Genomic DNA, 20,903 nt, shown 5'->3' with positions numbered 1-20,903 from the left:
ACTGAATTACATGCTTTTTTGAGGTTTTTTGAGAATAATTGTGTCCATGAAATCATGTTTAAAACAAACTGTGTGTAGAATAAAGGATGTTTTAGGCTATTGCTGGCGTGCATTTTTAAATCACTAATCGTTGTTTATAAATGAGAAAATAAGTTCAATGTCAGCCGTAATCTTAAAAGCAGTTTCACTAACTAAAGATGTCATAACAATTGTGTAACTGTACCAAGGTTTAATTCGAGCATGGTGCTTCTTTTTGTTAAAGTAGTCATTTGAAACTGTAAAGTATTACATCATCATTAATCTTTTAATCCCAAAAATACGGCCTTTACTTTTCTTGATTTAACTTTTTTGGTTTTATTTTAATTCACTGTGATCCATAATCTGGGGAAGAAAGATGATACTAAACAGAGACTCCCAAGTTGCAAAGAATATTTGGAGAGATAGATAGTGTTAGACTAAAAAATAGTAAAACATTAGGTGAGTTCAGGATAAGAGGGAAAATAATCTACTTGGAAATAGGTTTACAGTGAATGTATGTGAATGTGTGGAGTGCTGTAAATAAAGTTGGTGAGTTGCAGATTATCATATGATTTTGTGGCACTAACAGAGACCTGACTCAAAGAAGGACCGGACTAAGTGTTAAATATTCGTGAATATAAGGTGTTCAGGAAAAAATAGTGAAGTGTGGAGGTTGACAGCATTGATTCTAGAGTCGTAGTGTCACGCAGCACGGAATCAGACTCTTCGGTCCAACTCATCCATGTCAACCTAAACTGATTAGTCCCATTTGCTAGCATTTGGCCCGTAACCCTCTTAAACCTTTCCTATTCACATATCCATCTAGTTGCCTTTTACATGTTGCAATTAAGGAGAACACTGAAATGCACGGAGAGAGGATGTGCCAGACGGGTCAAGGACAGAATCTATTTGGTTAAAGAAACAGAAGACCTCCCGTTACATTACTCCAGTTAGTCTAAAGACAACCAACTGTTGGGAAAGACCTAGAGAAACAAGTTTGCAATTTAAAAGGAGGGCAAGAATTGGAGAGTATATACAACAGGGAGTTTAATTATCTGGATATAGATAGTGCTTCTGTAAATGATAGAGAGGGATAAGAGTTCCTCAGAGTGTGTTCAGGAAAATTTTGTGGTTCAATGAAAAATGAAGCATTGCCGAACTTGGTTCTATGGAATGAGTTGGGCCAAATAAATTAAGTGATATTACGTTAATGAAATATTTAGGTGACAGTGCTCATTGTGTCATAAGGTATAAGTTGGCTCAAGGGTAGGAAACAATTCAGAATAAGGGCAATTAACTGGGGAGAAAGCCAACTGTACTGGGGCAAGAATGGATCTAATTGAGATAAATTAACAAAAAAATTCTAACTTAACAATGGGTTGACTTTAAAGAAGATTACTTGCCTTTCAAGTATGGTCAAGATTTTCCTATGAAGGAGACAGGCAGGAGAAACAAATCCAAAGTTCCTTGAATGATGAAGGAGAGAAAGATTAAAGTAAAGCAAAAGTGTGCTTCTGAGAGGTGTCAGAATTATTGAGAACCAGGCCAAATATAAAAGGCTAAAAGGAAATTAAAACACAAAAAGAGTATGAAAATAGACAAACGGTTAAGATCAAAGGGAATCTAAAAGCCTACTATACTATTACAAATAGTCGAAAGGTGTATGAGGATGTATGTGTCCAAATAGTAACTGAAAAAGGAATTTATGCATGGAGGCAGGGACATGACTGAAGTATTATGAGTATTTTGTATTGTTTTATACAAAATGTTGCTGCTTAGGTCTTGGTGAAAAGTTGTTCAGGCTCTTGAAGGGTCGAAATTGATATAAGTAGTGGTATTAGAAGATCTGCCTCTGTATAATATTGATAAGACACCAGCGCCAGCTGAAATTCATCCATGGAAACTGAAGGGACTGAGAGTGGCAGAGGCACTGACCATAGTTTTTCAATCTTTTTTTTAAACTCTAGGGCAGTGCCTGAGGACTGGAGAATTGTAAATGTTATAAACTAGTCATAACAAGGTGTAGCAAAAAGCCCAGCACCTACAGGGTAGTCAGTTTAATACCCAGTGGTTAAAAAAAAATCATACAGGCACATGTAGATTTCTCAAGAGTATGTTGATTTTAACTAACAGAGGTAGCAGAGAATGTTGGTAAGAGTTATTATGTGATACACATGGGCTTCCAAAGGGTAGCAATAACAGAAATTGCTGGAGAAACTCAGCAGGTCTGCTAGCATTTGTAGAGGAAAAAAAAGAATTAATGTTTCGAATCTAATGACCCTTCATCATTCCAAAGGGTATTTGCTGAAGTGCTGCACAACAGACCTTTCAATATCTGCAGATGAGTCAGAATTCGTAAATATTGTGAATAATGAGGAGGGTATTGCAGAACTTCAAAATGACATGGCCCAATTGGTGAATGAGTTGATAACTGAAATTTAATGCAGAGAAGTATGCACCATTTTATTTTTGATAGAAAGTATGCAGAGAGACATTAGAAAATAAGGAGTATAATTCTAAAGTGGGTGCAGCAGCAAAGGTGTTAAGCTGTGTGTCTATATGTATAAATAACATTCACGCCACACATGCTGAACAATGATCATCTCCAGAAAGAGACCATCTAACCACCACCCCTTAACACTCAATGGTGTTTATCATCACTGAATCCTCCCACTATCAACATCCTTGGGGTCACCATTGACCAGAAACTCAGTTGGACTTGCCCCATAAACAGTGGCCACAAGACCACATAAGATGCTAGGAACACTGCAGTGAGTAACTCACCTCCTGACTCCCCAAAACCTGTCCACCATCTGCAAAGCACATGTGAGGAATGTGATGGAATAATCTCCAATTGCTTGTATGGGTGCATTTCCAACAATACTGAAGAAATTTGACACCATCCAGGTCAAAGCAGCCCATTCAATTGTCACCATATCCACAAGCATCCACTCCATCAACTACTGCTCATCTAAAAGATGCACTGCAGCAGTTCATCAAAAATCCTCATAACAGGAGCTTCCAAACCCATGACCACTTCCATCTAGAAAGGCAAGGGCAGCAGATATATGGGAGCATCACCACCTGCAAGTTCCCCTTCAAACTACTCACCATCCTGAATTGGAAATTATCGCTAGGTCAGATCCCAGAATTCCTTCGCTAAGGGCATTGTGATCACATGCTATAGATCACCTATAGCATGTGATCTGCAACAGTTCAAAAAGGCAGCTTAGCACCACCTTTCAAGGACAAACAGGGACAGGCAATAAATGCTGGCCATCCAGCAACACCCACATCCCACAAGTGAATGCAAGAATTCATTGACGGTGGCAGGGACAGATTGAAATACAATATCCTACGGCCTACGCCAGTACTAATCTGAAAATGTCAGAGCTTGAAGTACCACGTATGGTCGGCTTCTAGGTCTTATGTAGAATTTGTACGTTCTGCGTCTCCTTTTGGTCAGGAGGTCTGAGCTCAAGTCCCACTTGTTAGAAAAATGAAAGGGGATCTAATGGAAACATATGAAATTATGAAAGGGACAGACAAGATAGAGGTAAGAAAGTTGTTTCCACTGATGGGTGAGGACTCAGACTAGGGAACATGGCCTCAAGATTAGGGGAGTAGATTTAGGACAGCGATGAGGAGGAACTGCTTTTACCAGAGAGTAGCGAATCTATGGAATTCTCTGCCCAGAGGCCGAGGATAGTCATGTCAGAAAGGGAGTGGGAGCTGGAATTAAAATGGGCAGAGACTGGGAGGTCAGATCAGCCCTTGTGGGCCTCGCTGAGATGCTCTGCGAAATGTGCCCTGAGTTTATGTTTGGTCTCCCCAATGCAGAGAAGACCACATCGGGAGCACCAGATACGGTAAACTAGGTTAGAGGAGAGGCAGGTGAACCTCTGTCTCACCTAGAAGGACTGTTTGGGGTCCTAGATGGAAGTGAGGGAGGTGATGTACCTGCAGGTTTTGCATCTTTTCCAGGTACCGGGGTGATGGTGGGGGGGGGGGGGGGGGGTGGTAGGGGGGGAAGAGTGGCACAAACCAAGACTGTCGAAGGGAACAGTCCTTGCAGTAGGCAGAGAGGGGTGGGATGGGGAAGATATTCTTGGTGGTGGGATCTAATTGTAGTTGGCAGAAATGTTTAGCTTGCTGTGTTCTTCCAGCCTCCTGCTTTTCTATCTTGGACTCCAGCATCTGTAGTTTTATTTGTCTCTTAAAAGATTCCAGAGATAGTAATTGATTCTCAATCTACGTCACTAAAACAGGATACATAGACATTTTGGGGAGTTTCCTGGGTTGATAGTGTAGTACTGCATTCCCAGGCATTACAAAAGAGGCTGCACTAAAGAAAGTACTCCATTGAGCTGAACATTGGAGATGTATTCAGTTCGTGAAAAAGTTTTTAAATGCAAGCCTTTTTTTATATAAAATGGAAATGGATCTTGGGACTTTAGATGCAGTGCTCAGAAAGTAGATATTATATATCAGTGATCCCAGAACGGAACTTTGGGTGAGATTGGGAAACCATCAGTGAAGCTTGATGGGCAAAAAAGTCTTGAGCTATGTTGTCATTTGCTCACTCATTTCTTGATCTCTTTCCCCCCCCCCCCCCCCCCCCCCCCCCCACCCCTAATTCCCACATATGCACACCTACCCATATGCGCATATACACACGTACATGCAAAACAACTCAATTTTCTTTTTACCAAGTGGTTCATTTGTCTTAATAAATAGAACTGGTACATGTGGGTCCAAGGTATGCCAGGTTTCTTGAGGGGAAATGTGTTGCTAAAATTGGTCCAAATGTACCCAAAGCGCTCAGAAGATCTGTTTGAAAGGTGAATATACACTTAAATTCTTGTTCGCCTGCAACCACGTCATTGCTTTTGTGTTGCAATCAATGTCCTGGAACCTGCCCTGAAATGTAAACAGGCAGGTTTTACAGGACCCACAACTGAGAAGTTGTACACCATCAACAGTTATGGCAAGCAAGACTGTAACTGATGTGTGCAAATCTGTAAAATGTATTTAAGATATAATTCACCGTTGTCATTAATACAAAGACTATGATCATTTGATTTAAGTGAAGAAACTGAAATGTCTCGTAACTATTCTCTCCCTTGCACTAAATGTAAGTTCATAAACTGTATATGGAAATCTGTACATTTGTTACTCCTTTAATGTACACAGTTGTTTATAAAATCCTCTTCTACTGTATAATGCCTCTTTGTTTTCTTCAGCTGTGAAACTACAGTAGCTTAGTTCCTTTCTTACCTACCTAAATCTAGCTGGAGAATTACCTGTCATGTCTTCTGTCTGTACTGTTGCCTTCAGTGACTCTAATGGCTATGTTCTATTTCCCATTTCTATGGTGCCTCTCACCAACACTGGAAAACATATCAGTTTTCACATTGACTGTGTTGATGTTGACTGTATGCAGCTGTACCTCATCACCATGATCCCCAACCTCACCATTGTCTCTGTATTATCCGGTTCCTTGGCTAAAATAGCAAATGCGCAGACGGTCAAAGGCATTGTTTGAGGCTGAACCCGACTGTTGAAAACGTTGCCATACTAGAGCCCAGATTCAACCACATATCCACAACATCCAGAGACTGCCTTTGTGCCGGTCTCTGCTCATCTGTTGATGTCCTTGTTTATGCCTTTGTTAATTCTAAACCTTGTTATTCCAACATATCATACAACTATAGAAATTATGCAGCACAGAAGGAAGCCATTCTATCCATCTTGTCCATGCCGACCCGAAAGCAGCCTGCTCATAGAATCCCTACAGTGCAAAAAGAGGCCATTCAGCCCATAGAGTCAGCAAACAGTATTCCACTCTCCAACCGATCCACATAACCCCGCATTTACACCGCTGATCCACCTAGCCCTCATATCTTTGGACTGTGGGAGGAAACTGGAGCACCCAGAGGAAACTCATGCAGACGCAGAGAACATGCAACCTCCACACAGACAGTCACTCAAGGCTGGAATCGAACCTAGGTACCTAGCATTGTGAGACAGTCATGCTAACCACTGTGCCACCTTACGGTGACATTCCTAATCTTATCTTCCTGCACGTGGCCCAGAGCACTGCAGCTTACAGCTCTTAAGGTGCAGATCTGAGTACTTTTTGAAAGAGTTGAGGATCTCTGCCTTCACCCCCAACTGAGGCAGCGAATTCCAGATACCCACCACCTGCTGTGTTTTTTAAAAAAAAAGGTTTTCCTTGTGCCCCCTCTAATCCTTTACACACATCTGTGGCTGGTGTGTGCCATGCACATCCCACTGCAAATGTAAGGCTATCTAACTCTACCTAAATCCGAATTTGCACCGAGTTCTATTCATCGTTATCTTGAGCCCACCGTTGTTTGTTGCCCCTACCCCCCAGTTAAGTGACACATTGATTTCATATTCTCATCATTATTTTCAAATTCCTTTGTTATCAAATGCCTTCAAGGCAATCCCCCTTCCTATGTCTTCAATCTCCTTCAAAATATGTTTGCTGTAATTCTCGCCTCTTGAGCATTTCAGTTTAAGTTGCTGCAGCATTAGCAGCTGTGGATTCAACTGCTAAGACCCCAAGCAATGGAATGAATACCTTCTCCACCTGTCTGTTTCTCTACCTTGCTTTCCTTCAATATACCTTAAAATTTTCTTTTTTAAGGATTTGACTCCATATTGGGATTAGTTTCGAAGTTATCAATGTCTTATTCAAATGGGTGTTAGTCATTTGTTAATGCAGTAAATGAGTGTTAGTATATCTTCTAAATTGGTACTATGACCAAATCACTGCCATTCTCTCTCAACATCTGTGTAATTTCATGATTTCCGGCTTATTTTTCACCCCTAACATGGAAACTAAAGCAAAAGGTCATGCTCAACTGTCTTATCTGAAATGTGCAACTCTGCATTGACCAGAAACATGTTGGACTGTGTAACTGAGCTAATCATTGGTAAACCTGTTGAGACAATGCAGAGCTCCTGTCTCTTGTGTGTGCAAATTATCAACAAACTGCAATATGTGTTATTACTTTTTAATATAATTTTCAATATCTGTGTTTGATATAGAAAGAAGTCATTCCTTCTAACTATAAGACCAGTGCCAATATTCTTATGGATTTTCTAGCTGGTGTTTCCATTGCTTGCTGTTCCTCCAGGTAAAAGCCAACCAAGTGTCTAATGGTTCCTGATTGCCTGTGACTTCTCTTGACATGATTTGATGGCTGTTGTGATGCTGATGGTTCTTGTACAGTACTTGGGTGTACTTGAGTGCCAGACCAGTTATTTTCTAGAAGCCATTGACTTTTTTTGCAGTGAACTTTCATGAGACTTTCAGTTCAAATAATTTAATATTTAGACTTTAGAATGTGGCTTAGACTCCATTCACTTTTACCACTGGCCTTCTTAGGTTTACTTATATTCTGAAATTAAAAGAATTAACAGAAACTTAAGACCATAAGACATAGGAGCAGAAATTAGGCCAATCGGCCATTGAGTCTGCAACATCATTCAGTCATGGCTGAAAGGTTTCTCAATTCCGTTTTCCCACTTTCTGTCTGTAGCCTTTGAACCCCTTGGCAATCAAAAAACTTATCTGTCTCTGTTTTAAATATACTCAATGACCTGGCCTCCACAGCCTTCTGTGGCAATGAATCCCACGATTCACCACTCCCTGGCCAAATACATTTCTCCTGATCTCCGTATAAAGGGTCTTCCCTTTACTCTAAGGCTGTGCCCTCAGGTCTTCTCTCTCCTGTCAATGGAAATTTCTTTCCAGCATCCACTCTGTCCAGGCCATTCAGTATCCTGTAAGTTTCAATCTGATCCCCCCATATCCTTCTAAATTCCATCGAGTTTGATCAGAGTCCACTAAAGGAGCTTTTTAGATTTAAATAATCGTAACTCTGGAAATGTAAAAAGATGTTTCTTTGGGGCAGGACTCAACAGAAAGTTCATTCCTATACTATTCCCATGGTACCATTCTTAAATAGCTAGAAAGTTTACTGCATGATAGCAATGAGTAAGCTACATTTGTTTAGGCATAATTAGTCAGAGTTAGGGAGCTCACACAAACAAGTCTACTCCCTTGGAAACTGAGAATAGAACTCTATCTATCCAAATGGCTCTTCTGTGTGTACTCTGTGGTGGTGAATCCTCTACCATTATTCACTAGGCTGAAGAGAAAGGAAAGTTTGAATAGAATTCCTTGTCCCCACAAATATACTGTGTGTGATATCAGTAGAATGGGTGTTACTAATGTAACATAACCATTAACCCTACAGAAACATGTCCTAATACAACAGCCTCCTTTACAGAAGGAAAGTTGAGATGAGATTTGATAAAGGCGTTCAAAATTCTTATGTGTCTTGATAGAAAAAAAGTTGTTTCCATTGTTTGAAACATCAAAAACCAGAGAACACTAATTTAAGGTGAATCGTAGTAGAACAAAATGACTTGAGGAACAAGTGAGATATATCTAGAATGCAATGCTGAGAGTGTGATGAAGGCAGATCCAATCATGGCTTGCTTTCAAAAGGGAATTGGATCATTATCTAAGGATGGAAAACTTGCAGGATTGTGAGGAGAAGATGCTGTGGATCATTCATGCAGCAAGCCAGCATAGGCATGAAGGGTGAGGCAAACCTGCTCTGTGTTGTAAGCAATCTGTGATTCTAAACAAGGTTTGATAAATACCTCAATCCTGGTTAGTACTGAGTACAAGTGTGAGGTGATCACAAAATCTGCATTATGTTTAATCAAAATAAAGCAAAAGAGAAATCTACAAAAATTACTGTTTTGTTCATCATTTAAATTCAACTTTGGCAGTTGGGTTGAAGTAGTTATCAGTGACGTTTACACACAAATGAAATATTTGCACTCTAATTTGTCTAGGCATTTGGCTGACATGAAGAAAAGTTGTTGGAAATATGAAATCAAAACAAGATGTTAGAAAATGCTCGGCTTCTGAATTCTATCAATAGAGAGAAGCTGAGTTAGTTTTTCAGCTTAAAACTCTTTTATCATTGTCCTGAAAGGCTAACTTTGTTTCTTTCCACAGATTCTGTCAGACCTGCCCTACACTTTCAGCTTTTATTATTAAATGCTACTACCAGCAGTGGAAAGGTGTTTTAATGTGGTTTTTGTCGCCTTGACGATAAAGTCGTCCTCTTTTTATATTTGATTTATTTTAATCCATTAGGGTCTTGCAATACATGAAATACTTTTCTTTTTGATGTAATAAAGAGCCAGTTTAAATCTGAAAGATGATGGTAGACAAGAGCAGGTTAAACATGATTAAAAGTTGCGTGTAATGAAATGTGAAAGTTCCCTGTGATCACGGAATCTCAGATTGTTAAATACAGGATGTTCTTCTGCACCTGCTTTGACTGTGTCAGTTTCATGGTCTAATATCATTATTCCACAACATTTACATGGGTACCACTAGCAAGACCTGGCAGGTCTTGTTGTGATGTTAGTCCTGCTAATAAAATATTTAAATGGAAATAATCTAAAGATTGGTCATGAAGATTTTAAAGTGATGAGGGTCTGACTATTTTCATTGACAGCTTGTTGCATTGTAGGATTGTCCTTGAGATCTCAAACAAAACTGTGTGTGAATGTGTTTCAGTATTGCTGCCAAAAACATGGCACTATTTACAAACAATTCCTTAAGATAAAGTCTAGTGCTAAAGGATGAATATTTGGATTATTTCAAAGAATTACTTAGAGCAGACTGTATATGTGAGGAAGGTAATAGCAGCAGCTTCATTTGAATTTAAAAGTCACTAGCCGTCATCTTTAACATCAGTTGAAGAGATCCAGAACAGCACTTGTGGACTGCAGAGTTGTTTCTGGTTAATGTAGAATAAATTTCAAAAGCTGGATTTACTGAATTGGCAAGTTGAGGCTGAACACGTTCCAAAATTAGAATTCTGAAGATGAAATGCCCACATCCTCTCAGACCTGCAGATGATGAACAGACGGTTGTTCATCGAATAGTAGCCCTGCCTAGAAATCATGAGATCTTGTGAGATGCACCTTAAATTCTGATGGTAGTAGGAGATGATGCAATCTATAAAAGGTGTCATGCATGTTCAGGTGGTCAGTCAACCTGAACATGTAATTTAACCAGTACCTTTAATACCCATACCAGTTTCTGAATAACCTTTCAAATAAGTACTAATGGATTGGGGAGGACAATACATAAAATGAAAGCAAAACGTCAGTATACCCTTATTGCCTTTGTAAGATGAACCTCTAAAAGTAAAATTCAATGCCCATTCAAGGTATTTAGGAGGGCTAGTAAAGTGATTTTTCTAAAAGCTTCCCTTGCTTGTAGGAAGAAGAATCAGTTATGTCACATAAACATTTTAAAACAACATCATCACAGTGGGCAGGATTGGAGAAGTAAGGTGCTAATATTGGAGGATGACCAAGAAAATAAAAGCGAGGTGGAGGGAGAAGGCAACCGAGAAGGGAGAAAGCATCTCTCGTACAATTCGATTAGCTTACACAGAAAAACTGGGACCATTAGACACTACTCTCCTATTTAAAGGAGGGGAAATGAGAGGATTTAGTGAAACTACCTAAGGAGTATAAGGAAATCTGTAGAGATACATCTAGATGTATACATTAGCATGTTGTGGACAGAGGACTGTCAGTACCAGTAATATAAAGTCCTTTTAGTTGAGCCTAAAAAAACAAGTGTTATGGACCAGACCAATCTCCTTTAAAATAATCAAAATATAGTCTATACCCTAAATATTCTTATTTTAAAGGTAAATGTAAGGTGTTGCATTCCAGATGCAATTCAATTGGTTAAACTACTAGACTTAAAGTACAACACATTTTTCATGCGCTATAGTAAAAGTACAACAAAAGAAAGAAGCAATTGGAATAACTTAATTCTATTGGAAATAATAGATACAGTAACTATTACTAATTAACATTTCCCATATTGTAGCATCCCGTAAACACACCCTTGGCAAAAGGCACATTCGAACATAGATTGTCTGATGTGCAGTCTGATCAGCATGAAAGAGATGCGTGCAGCAGCTTTCCAGAGAGAGAGATCTTTTCCTTCCACAATCTCAGTTCACACCCACTAACTAACTAAAGCAAGACCTCAAAAAGCCTAGGTCTGTTTGTGTCTCCACCCACTTATGCTTGCATTGTTCCAACTTTGGAAAAAAAATCACTAAGGCTTCACAAGTTGTGTATTTTCTCATAGATTGCTCATCACCTGTTCCCCAATCTTTCGCTTACAAAAAACAGGACAAAACACACCCCTTAAATGCACAGCATTGTCACAACAAAGATTTGGTACATGCTGGAAGATCATTTGTTTGAACCTACCATAGTAACTGGAGTTCATTGGAAATGGTTCCTAAAACTACATGGGAAATAATGAGATTTTTAGTGATGTGTGGGTTTGACTGGAAATTACTGTAAATAACTTCTAAATGGATATACCTTTAACAAATTTGGTAAGAGAGTAAGCCAAACCAGTATGGTCAGCAGAATGCCAGGCAGCCATACAGAACCTGAAGGCAGTACAAATAAATAAATAAACCAGTATTTGCTTCCATTGCCTTCTCCCTCCACCTCGCTTTTATTTTCTTGGTCATCCTCCAATATTAGCACCTTACTTCTCCAATCCTGCCCACTGTGATGATGTTGTTTTAAAATGTTTATGTGACATAACTGATTCTTCTTCCTACAAGCAAGGGAAGCTTTTAGAAAAATCACTTTACTAGCCCTCCTAAATACCTTGAATGGGCATTGAATTTTACTTTTAGAGGTTCATCTTACAAAGGCAATAAGAGTATACTGACGTTTTGCTTTCATTTTATGTATTGTCCTCCCCAATCCATTAGTACTTATTTCCAAAGCTTTTAAAATGGAAGTTGATGTTAAAGAACCACCACAGATTAATGTTCTAAATGATCAGTTGATGTAACTTCCTGTACAGAGCTTCAATCATATAGCCTTCAAAAATTCTTTGCGGATCTGTTGCAAATATTATGTTCACAACTGTCTCTAGAGAATTTGTATAAGACTCAAGAATTTCTTTCTAACTTCCAATGGGCGTGGCAACTACTAAAAGGTAAAGTTTTATATTTGTTTGCTAATGCCAATGGGTCAACAAATATAGACTCCCAGTATTTGGGAACTCCTTGTTTGAATTGTTTGAGAGGTTTGAGAATGTCTAAACCTCCAAACTTTAAACTGCTGAACTTCTAAAATTGATGTTTTATATTTTTTCAAGTGCATTTATTTTCTTCAACAAATACTGAACCGTAGTTTAGGTGGGGTGATGAAAAGCTTGGTTAAAGAATGGAGCTTGAGGTGAGGAAACTGAAACAATGACCAGGTTTGGGAAAATGGTTCAAAGAAGCTGCAGTTTCCAATGATGGAGTGAAAGAAACTCTGAAGGCAGGATTTGGAGAAAGAGTGTGCTCAAGAGACCGTTTGGGACTGTCGGTTAAAATTGGAATGATGGACAGGTAGGATTGTAAAATCGGGCAAACTGGAATTGATGGATGGTGGATAATTGGAGGTGAGTAAGAAGAATGTTGTAATATACATTTCTGATGGTGTTAAAACTTGCACGAAGGCTTGGATTGAGGTAGGAGCAGAAGTTAATATTGTGGTAAATGAAGGTAATCTTTGTAATGGCGATTTCATGGGAGCTTGATGTTGAACAGGATGTTGACACTACAATTAACATTTCAATTTAAGACAGTGCCAAGAGGAGGATCAGTCAGCAGCAAGTGAGCATAGTTTATGGCAGGGGCTGAAAACGGAGACTTCAGCCTTCTAAATGTTTACCTGGCCAAGTTGAAATAAGATGAGCCCTGAATATTTTTCTGAGAGCTCAAAGAAAATCTTGGATAAAAATTTTAAGGTTCACAGTTTTAGTCTTCGCCATAGTCAATCATCTGATTTTGCGATAGTTTTCAGAGTAAACTGTTCTCGAAATAGAGGCTTCCAGAAGATTTTCGTTTTGAGACAATAACATTATTTAGTAAAATATGCTTTTATCAAATATTCATTGAACAAGAGAATTTGGTAGTTTTGCATGTGCTGTATTTCTTTTTGTTAGTTTAGCCAGAGTTGAGATTGCGCAAAAGATTTTTAAACCCAAAATCCATACCTGGTATTCAGTCTAACCGATTGTGTTGCTAATTGCATTGGACAGTCTGATGTTATTTCTAATTCTATAGGAATGAGTGCTCAAATGCAGATCACTAAGAGATTCACTACAAGCCAGAAACTCACATCAGCGACTTTGTGAACTCTGCGAATGCAGTTCACAAAGAAACAGGGTCAGTTGTATTTGATGTGTTTCCGTATGTTATAAACTTGCTGTTACTGTCCACTTTGTGTTTTAACAATTGCCTTCAATTTAGAAAAATCTGACTTGTAATGTTCAACTGTCTCATTTTCCTCTGCTTTTGTTACCCCGAGACTAGACTTTTCAACAATTCATGGCAGGTCTCCTGCATTTTACTCTCTAAACTTAAGGTGCTGCCCATATCTTACTTCACACCAGGTCTGGATTCACATAGCCCACAGTGTGTACTGAACTGCATTGATGCCTGGTCAAGGAGCACCTTATTTTTAAATTCTAATGCTTGTTTTCAGATTCTTCCATTTGCTCACCTTTCTCCCCCTCCAAATATTCACCCAGCTCCAAAGTTCATTGATATATTCTACACAGTTCTAATTTTGGCTTCTTGAGTATTCCTGATTTTTAAACTCTCCGGCATTGTTGGCTGCACATTTATTTGTCTTTGTTTCAGGCTTTCAAGTTTCCTTTTTATACCTCTGCCTCTCAACCTCACTTTCCTCCTTTTAAGACATTGCTTAAAGGAGGAAGTGAGGAATGCAGATGCTGGGGATCAGAGCTTAAAAATGTGTTGCTGGAAAAGCGCAGCAGGTCAGGCAGCATCAAAGGAGAAGGAGAATCGATGTTTTGGGCATAAGCAGGGCTTATGCCTGAAACGTTGATTCTCCTTCTCCTTTGATGCTGCCTGACCTGCTGCGCTTTTCCAGCAACACATTTTTAAGCTTAAACATTACTTAAAACCCTATCTCCTCTTGGCCAAGCTTTTGGACATCGCACCTCTTATTTTCTTATGTAGCCTGATATTATATTTGCTTTGGAATACACCTGTGAAATGCCTTAGGGTATTTGATTACATTGAAGATGCTGTATACAAATGAGTTGTTTGCTTACATAGTGAAGTTCGGAGGGGTCAACAAGTACAGATCCTGCTCTTTCCTACTCTGTAATGCAAGATCCTGATATGACAATTCGGAGTTCACAAATTGCCCTGAAGTATTTGTTGAACAAAAGGAACACTAAGAGTGATGTAAAAGCTGAGCCATTCATTTCTACAGTTGATACTGTTGGGCTGCTGACAAAATCAGTCAGTGGATCATCTATTAAGTTTGGACATGGGCTGATTAAAATGTTCAGCCATTCTTTTGGTTAGTCAAAATCTCTTTGTTTTTCAATGCCCTCATCCCATTGAACTTCTGTATTCTTTCTTTGTATTTCTTCAGCATTCTCTAACGTTCTAAGTTAAAAATCACACAACACCAGGTTATAGTCCAACAGGTTTAATTGGAAGCACACTAGCTTTCGGAGCGCTGCTCCTTCATCAGGTGGTTGTGCAACCTGATGAAGGAGTGGTGCTCCGAAAGCTAGTGCTTCCAATTAAATTTGTTGGACTATAACCTGGTTTTGTGAAATTTTTAACTTTGTACACCCCAGTCCAACACCGACATCTCCAAATCATGTCTAATGTTCTAAAACTAATTTGAGTATCCCAGCATTCCTGTGTCAGCTTCAGTAGCAGCACAGTCACCAACCTGAGCTCTGCTCCTTAGATCTTCCTCCTTAAAGCCCTCTACTTAGCTGGTTTCCAAGCTCTTCAATCCACATTTCTTCACCCGAGCTTTGGATTCTGTAAAGGCTGGGTACCTAGTTCCATGAGGACATTCCATGATGAATTGTACAAGTGCATTTTGTTATTAACTGACACTGCATCCATTTCTTGTCTCTTTGCTGCCCAATAACAGGCTGATTCTGTTTTTATAGCAGCTTTAATATCATAAAATCTCCAGCACACCTCAGGGGAGTTTTATGAAGTAAAATTTGACATCAAGCCACATAAGGAGATGTTAGGGCAGATGGCCAATTCCTTGGATGAAAAGGGACTTTTGGGTGAGGCTGCATTTTACAGAGTGCTTGTTACCAGGCTTAAAAAAAATGTCAGGGAAACCTGTCCTAGCTCTTCCAGAGGTTAAAGCCTCAGTAGCTGAGGGCATGTCCCGCAAGGGTGGAGGAAATAAATTCAGGGATGCTGAAGATCTCAAAATTAGAGGAGTGCCAATATCGAGGCTCGTTGTAAGGCCTTGGAAGGGCTTACAGATAGAGAGGTATGAAGCCATGTAGAATATTTGTAAAAAAATGTTTGCTATTTCTAAAATTGAGACATTGCTGAACAGGAAACCAACCAACCTAGGTCAGTGAGCAGAGGGTGATGGGTGAGTTGGATGATGCAAATTAGGACAAGGGCCACTGAGACTTGAATGCTTCAAGGTTTACAAATGTTTGTTGACTTGTTTGATTCCATGGTTAAGTCATTAAACATTCAGGAACAAATAACATAACTGTCAAATGTAACAATTTGAGATTATAAAGTTTTATCATTAGATTTTGTTACTTATTTGCTGAACTCAGTATATCTACTAGCAGTTTACATAAATTAAAATGAAATGTGCAATACTGTACATCTATGTGCTTTGTCCCATTTTCAGCTCAGATTTATTGCACTTTATCAGCAAGTAGACTTAATGTTTTAACATTTTAAACATTTTCCATTTTGCTGAGTTGCAAATAGAATGAATTTATGAAAATGCTCCATATCTAGTTGCTAGTTATTTTTCAGATGTACAGAATTTGTAATTAACTGAACTTTGACTATTGCTTTTCTATTTTAACTCATTTCTTCGGCTGGAAATCAAATTATTTTACTTTTTTTTGCTTTCATAATCTCTTCTCACTACTTCGCCTTCCAACCACATACAAGTTTCATCTTTACTTGTAATATTTTGGCTTTTAGTTTAGATTTGCATTTTCTTGAGTCAAAGCTGATCAGAGTAGAATTTACTTTATTTGTGTTTGAGGAGTTTTGAGAATTAAACTAGTGCTGGGAAAATCCCTAAAGTATTGTGTAAAATTAGACAGGAGAACGAGTATCATCAAATCGGGTTATCCTTAGAAAAAAAATAGTTTATTTGTCCTGATACTATTTTGTCCAGGAATTTCAGTTTTGTAGACATCTCCTATAGTTGGTGTGACCTCCAGGAATCGACCGATCATTTGAATTATTTTGGAGTACGTGTCCCCTATGGGGGTGGGGTGGGGGAGGAATTTTGTGGTGACTGTTTCTACAACTTTTCACCTCCTCTGTTCGTGCCTCTGAATTTACTTTAAAATAAATAGTTCTGAGGCACAATGTTATTCTGTCTTTCTTTTTCATGTATTGACTAACCTAATCTAGACCTCGATTATTTCCAGTTTTAATGTTTGTTTTCCAGTCTTTGCCCAAAGTTTTGAACTTGCAAATTTCAATGAATAAGAGTCCTTTTGTTAGTAATAGATCAACATTTTTGCCCATCCCTCTTTGCTTTAAAGTTATGATACTTTCGAGAACCACTGTCATTTATGTAGTAAAGGCAGACAAACAATGCATTTAAGAAGAGAGTTTGAGAATTATGACCAAGTGAAGATGAATGATTATTTCCAAATCTATGGTATATGATTTTGGAGGGGAACTTGCAGTCACTGATGTTCCCATGTAGCTGCTGTCACTGACCTAGATGCTAACAATCCAGATTTTGGAAGGTGGTGTTGAAGAAGCGTTGGTGGCTTGTTGCAGTGCTTCCTATCACTGGGGTCATGGTGCACCAGTGGGGGAGGAAATGAATATTCAAGATTGTGGTTGGGATGCTGACTTCAAGTATTGTTGGATCTATGTTCATCCAGACAAGTACTCCATCGCATTCCTAATTTATGCTTTGTGGTTGGTGAAAAGGCTATGGGGAGACAGAAACAAATTTGCTCACCACAGAATGCTTGCAAATCTGCTTTTATATACATAAGTGTTTATGTACTTGGTCCAGGTAAGCTTCTGGTAAGTGGGGACTGTGAGGATATTGTTTGAAAACTTTGATTGTGATAATGTCATTGACATCAAGGGGAAGTGATTCAACCCTGTTTTGTATTGGGGATGTACATTACCCAGCATGTATATACTGTGCCGTTGTTCAGCTTAAGTGTGGATGTTGTCCAGGTATTGCTGCCTGCAGGATTGCTGCTTTTCTTTCATTGTGAGGCCATCACTGACCAGGCCAGAATTTATTACCCATACCTAATTGCATTTGAGAAAGTGGTAGTAAGATGCCTTCTTGAACTGCTGTAGTCCAAGTGGTTTGTATACACCCATAGCACTGTTGATGAGGGTGCTGCAGGATTTTGACCCAGTGACAGTGGGTGAACATTGATATATTTCTAAATCAACATGGTGAATGACTTGGCAGTGATACTGCATCATTTATCTGCTGCCCTTTTCCTTAAGGAAATAGAGGTTGTGAGTTGAGAAAGTGTTGTTTAAGAAACCTTAGTGAGTTGTTGCAATGCATCCTGTAGATGCTGCACACTGCTGCCATTATGTCGGTGGTGAAGGGAATGAATACTTAGTGGATGTGGTGCCAGTTGAGCAGGCTGCTTTGTCTTGGATTAAGTTCCTTGGGTGTTGGAACAGCTCTCATCCAGGCAAATGGAAGCGATTCCATCACACTCCTGAATTTAGATGGTGACCAGTCTTCGGGGAGTCAGGAACTGAGTTACTTGTCACAGATTCCTGATTTCTGACTTGTTTTTATAACTGCAATCAATAAATTGCTGACATGTTTCAGTTTCTGGTCAATTGGTAATCCCCAGGATGCTGACAGTCGGATTTCAGTGATAATGCTGTTGAATATCAAGGATTGGATTCTTTCTTGTTGTAGACAGTTATTGCCTGGCACTCACAGTATGACAATGTTACTTGCCACTCATCAGCCCAAACTGGAATGTTGTCTAGCTCTTGCAGCATTGAGACAGGGCTGCTTTCTTAGGAGTCATGCATGGTGCTGAACATTGTGCAATCATCAGTAAACATCCCCACCTCTGACCTTTGGATTGAGGAAAGGTCACTGAAGCAGCTGAGGAAGGTTGGGCCCAAGACAGTACCTTGAGGAACTCCTGCAGAGATATCGGGCGCTGAGATGATTGGCCTCCAGAAACCCCAACCATCTCCCTTTCTGGTAACTATAATTCAAACCAGTGGAGAGTTATTCTCCTGATGCCCAATATCTAAGGAATTCCATTGGAAAAAATATTCTAAAACTAAATTTATAAATTATTTACAATAAAACGAAATGATCAAATATAAAATTGAAGATGTCGGTTTCAGCTGACAGTCATATTAGAAACCTTAACGCTGTTTCTTTCTCTGAGGTGCTGTTGAACTTATTGAGTTTCTCCAGAACCTTCGGATTTTTATTTCAAGCACCTCCATCATTCATGGATTTGGCTTTTATTGAAAGTTGTCTTTTCCCTACCTAGGATCATCACGTACTGTTTGAGACCATTTTCCGTTTAGTGATCAGGAATTATATTGCTAACATTAAATCACACCTATCCTACAAATAACAATTTTACTCACTCCTTCAAGTTGGCAAATGAACTCATCATCTTGTTTTCTAATGCCAACAAAATCTGACAGGAATGTTATTGTCCAGTTGTGAATATTGCTTGGAGTCATACTTGGCGCAAAGGAAAGTGGTTGTGATTGTTGGAGATCTGTCATCTCAGCTACAGGACATCTTTTCACGGATTCCTTAGAGTACCTTGCAGCAACCATCTTCAACTGAATCTTACACCATCCCTCCATTATAAGGTACAGAGCTCAGGGATATTGGCTGATGACTGCATGATGCTAAGCACTATTTGTGATTCTTTAGATAGTGAAATAGTCCATATGCAGCAAGACCGGGATGTCATTCAGACTTGAGCTAATAAGTGACATCTAACATTCATGCCACACAACTGGCAGGCAAATTCCCCAATTTCTCACCATTCTCCCCTTGACTTTCAAAGGTGTTGTCATTGCCGAATCCCCTCCTCTCAATATTATGGGGATTGCCATTGACCAGAAACTGAACTGGATTAGTCATATAAGTACTACAGCTGCAAGAGCAGAGCCAGAGGCTAGGAATCCAGCAGTGAATAACTTTCCTCCTGAGCCACCAAAGTCTTTCATCATCTACAAGTTAGGAGTGTGGTAGAATACTCTCCACTTGCCTGGCTGAATGCAGCTTCAACACTCCAGCATCTTGACACCACCCAGAATGAAGCAGAAGTGTGATTGTGCTATTCCTTTGCTGTTGTTGGTTCAAAATCCTGAAACTCTGTTTTTAACAGCACCACGCATGTACCTATATCAAATGGATTGCAAAATATCAAGGTGGCAGCTCACCATACTCGAGGGAAATTAGGTTTGAGCAAAAAGTGATGTCATAGCCAATTACGTTGCTATCCTATGAGCAAATACGTTTTTTAAAAAATATAATTAAACTTCATTCTTAAAGTTTGTAATACTTCTCAAGAATTTACAGGCAGTCTATTGTAGCCTGAGTTATGTGCTCGTTGCAGTTACACTATTGCTAGTTCTATTTTGCATAATATTGTTTGAATTGGATTTCTTATCTTTTTATGAGCTGACTCTGAAAGGATAAAATCATTTCCTATCGATGTAAAATTATTTGGTGTAATGGAACTGTAGTTTTTAGTAATTTATTACCTTATAGTGCTGAGCAGTATGTGTGTGTGTTATGTATATATTATGTATAAAAAGCTATACATGTGACTTTTTCAAACCATTTGTTTTATCTGTATGTAGGTGCAGCTGGGAAGAGCAGAGATAAAATGTCCCATTACAGAATGCAGCAAATACTTGGATGAAAGCACTGTCATCTCCAATCTGCCTCGTGATGATATTGTCAAATACAGCTACTTTCTGGAGCTTAGCAGAGTGGATTCAAGCACCAAACCTTGTCCACAATGCAAGCATTTCACTACTTTCAGACGGAAGAGCAATATTCCAACCCCAACAAAATCAGAGAACAAGTTCAAAGTGAGCATCTTTCTCTCAAATTCTGTTCTAACTCCAAATGATTGGAGGTAAGAAATAACAAGGGGAAGACTACACTGATGGGAATAGTCTGGCCCCATAACAGTGTCTGTTCTGTATGACAGGAAATAACTTGTAAGATAATGAAGATATTCAAAAAGGCAGTACACTAACCATGAGCGATTTATAGATATCGATAGCATAGTTAAGGTATTTAGCATGCTTGCCTTCATTCCTCAATTCTTTGAGTTTTGGGGTTGGAACATCATGTTGACATTGTACAGGACCTTGGTGACGCCTTTTCTGGAGTACTGTGTACAATTCTGGTCGCCCTGTTGTCGGAAGGGTATTATTAAACGAGAGGAGTTTCAGAAGAGATTTACCAGAATATTGCTTGCGCTCATTGGAGTTGAGCAGAACGAGAGAAGGCCTTATTGAAACATAAGATTCTTAGAGGCCTATGCAGAGTGCTTGTAACCTCTTGTCAAAGAGTTTTGGACTAGAGGGTGTAATCTCACAGTGAGGGCTTGCCCAGTAAAGACAGCAATCAGGAGGAATGTTTTCTACCCAAGAAGGCTGATCTGACTTCACGCTCATGTCGTATCTCCAAATAAATTACACCAA

At 39.1% G+C, this 20,903-nt stretch overlaps 1 protein-coding gene across 2 annotated transcripts in view; it reads left to right on the top strand.

Annotated features, from left to right (window-relative positions):
• The window catches only part of rnf217 (ring finger protein 217), an 86,224-nt gene that overhangs the window by 13,587 nt on the left and 51,734 nt on the right, over positions 1 to 20,903 (top strand). For both annotated transcript variants that reach the window (XM_087980679.1, XM_043684048.2), the window contains exon 2: positions 20,049 to 20,282. In XM_087980679.1, coding sequence (XP_087836805.1) covers positions 20,049 to 20,282 — 234 coding nt within the window. The remainder of the gene's footprint in view (positions 1 to 20,048; positions 20,283 to 20,903) is intronic.

Source organism: Chiloscyllium plagiosum, unplaced genomic scaffold (genome assembly GCF_037043375.1).
Source record: "Chiloscyllium plagiosum isolate Xiang-an unplaced genomic scaffold, Cpla_swu_hap1 HiC_scaffold_3, whole genome shotgun sequence".
Classification (NCBI taxonomy): domain Eukaryota; kingdom Metazoa; phylum Chordata; class Chondrichthyes; order Orectolobiformes; family Hemiscylliidae; genus Chiloscyllium; species Chiloscyllium plagiosum.
The sequence above is the reverse complement of the archived record's forward strand: the minus strand, read 5'-3'. Positions and strand labels throughout refer to the sequence as shown.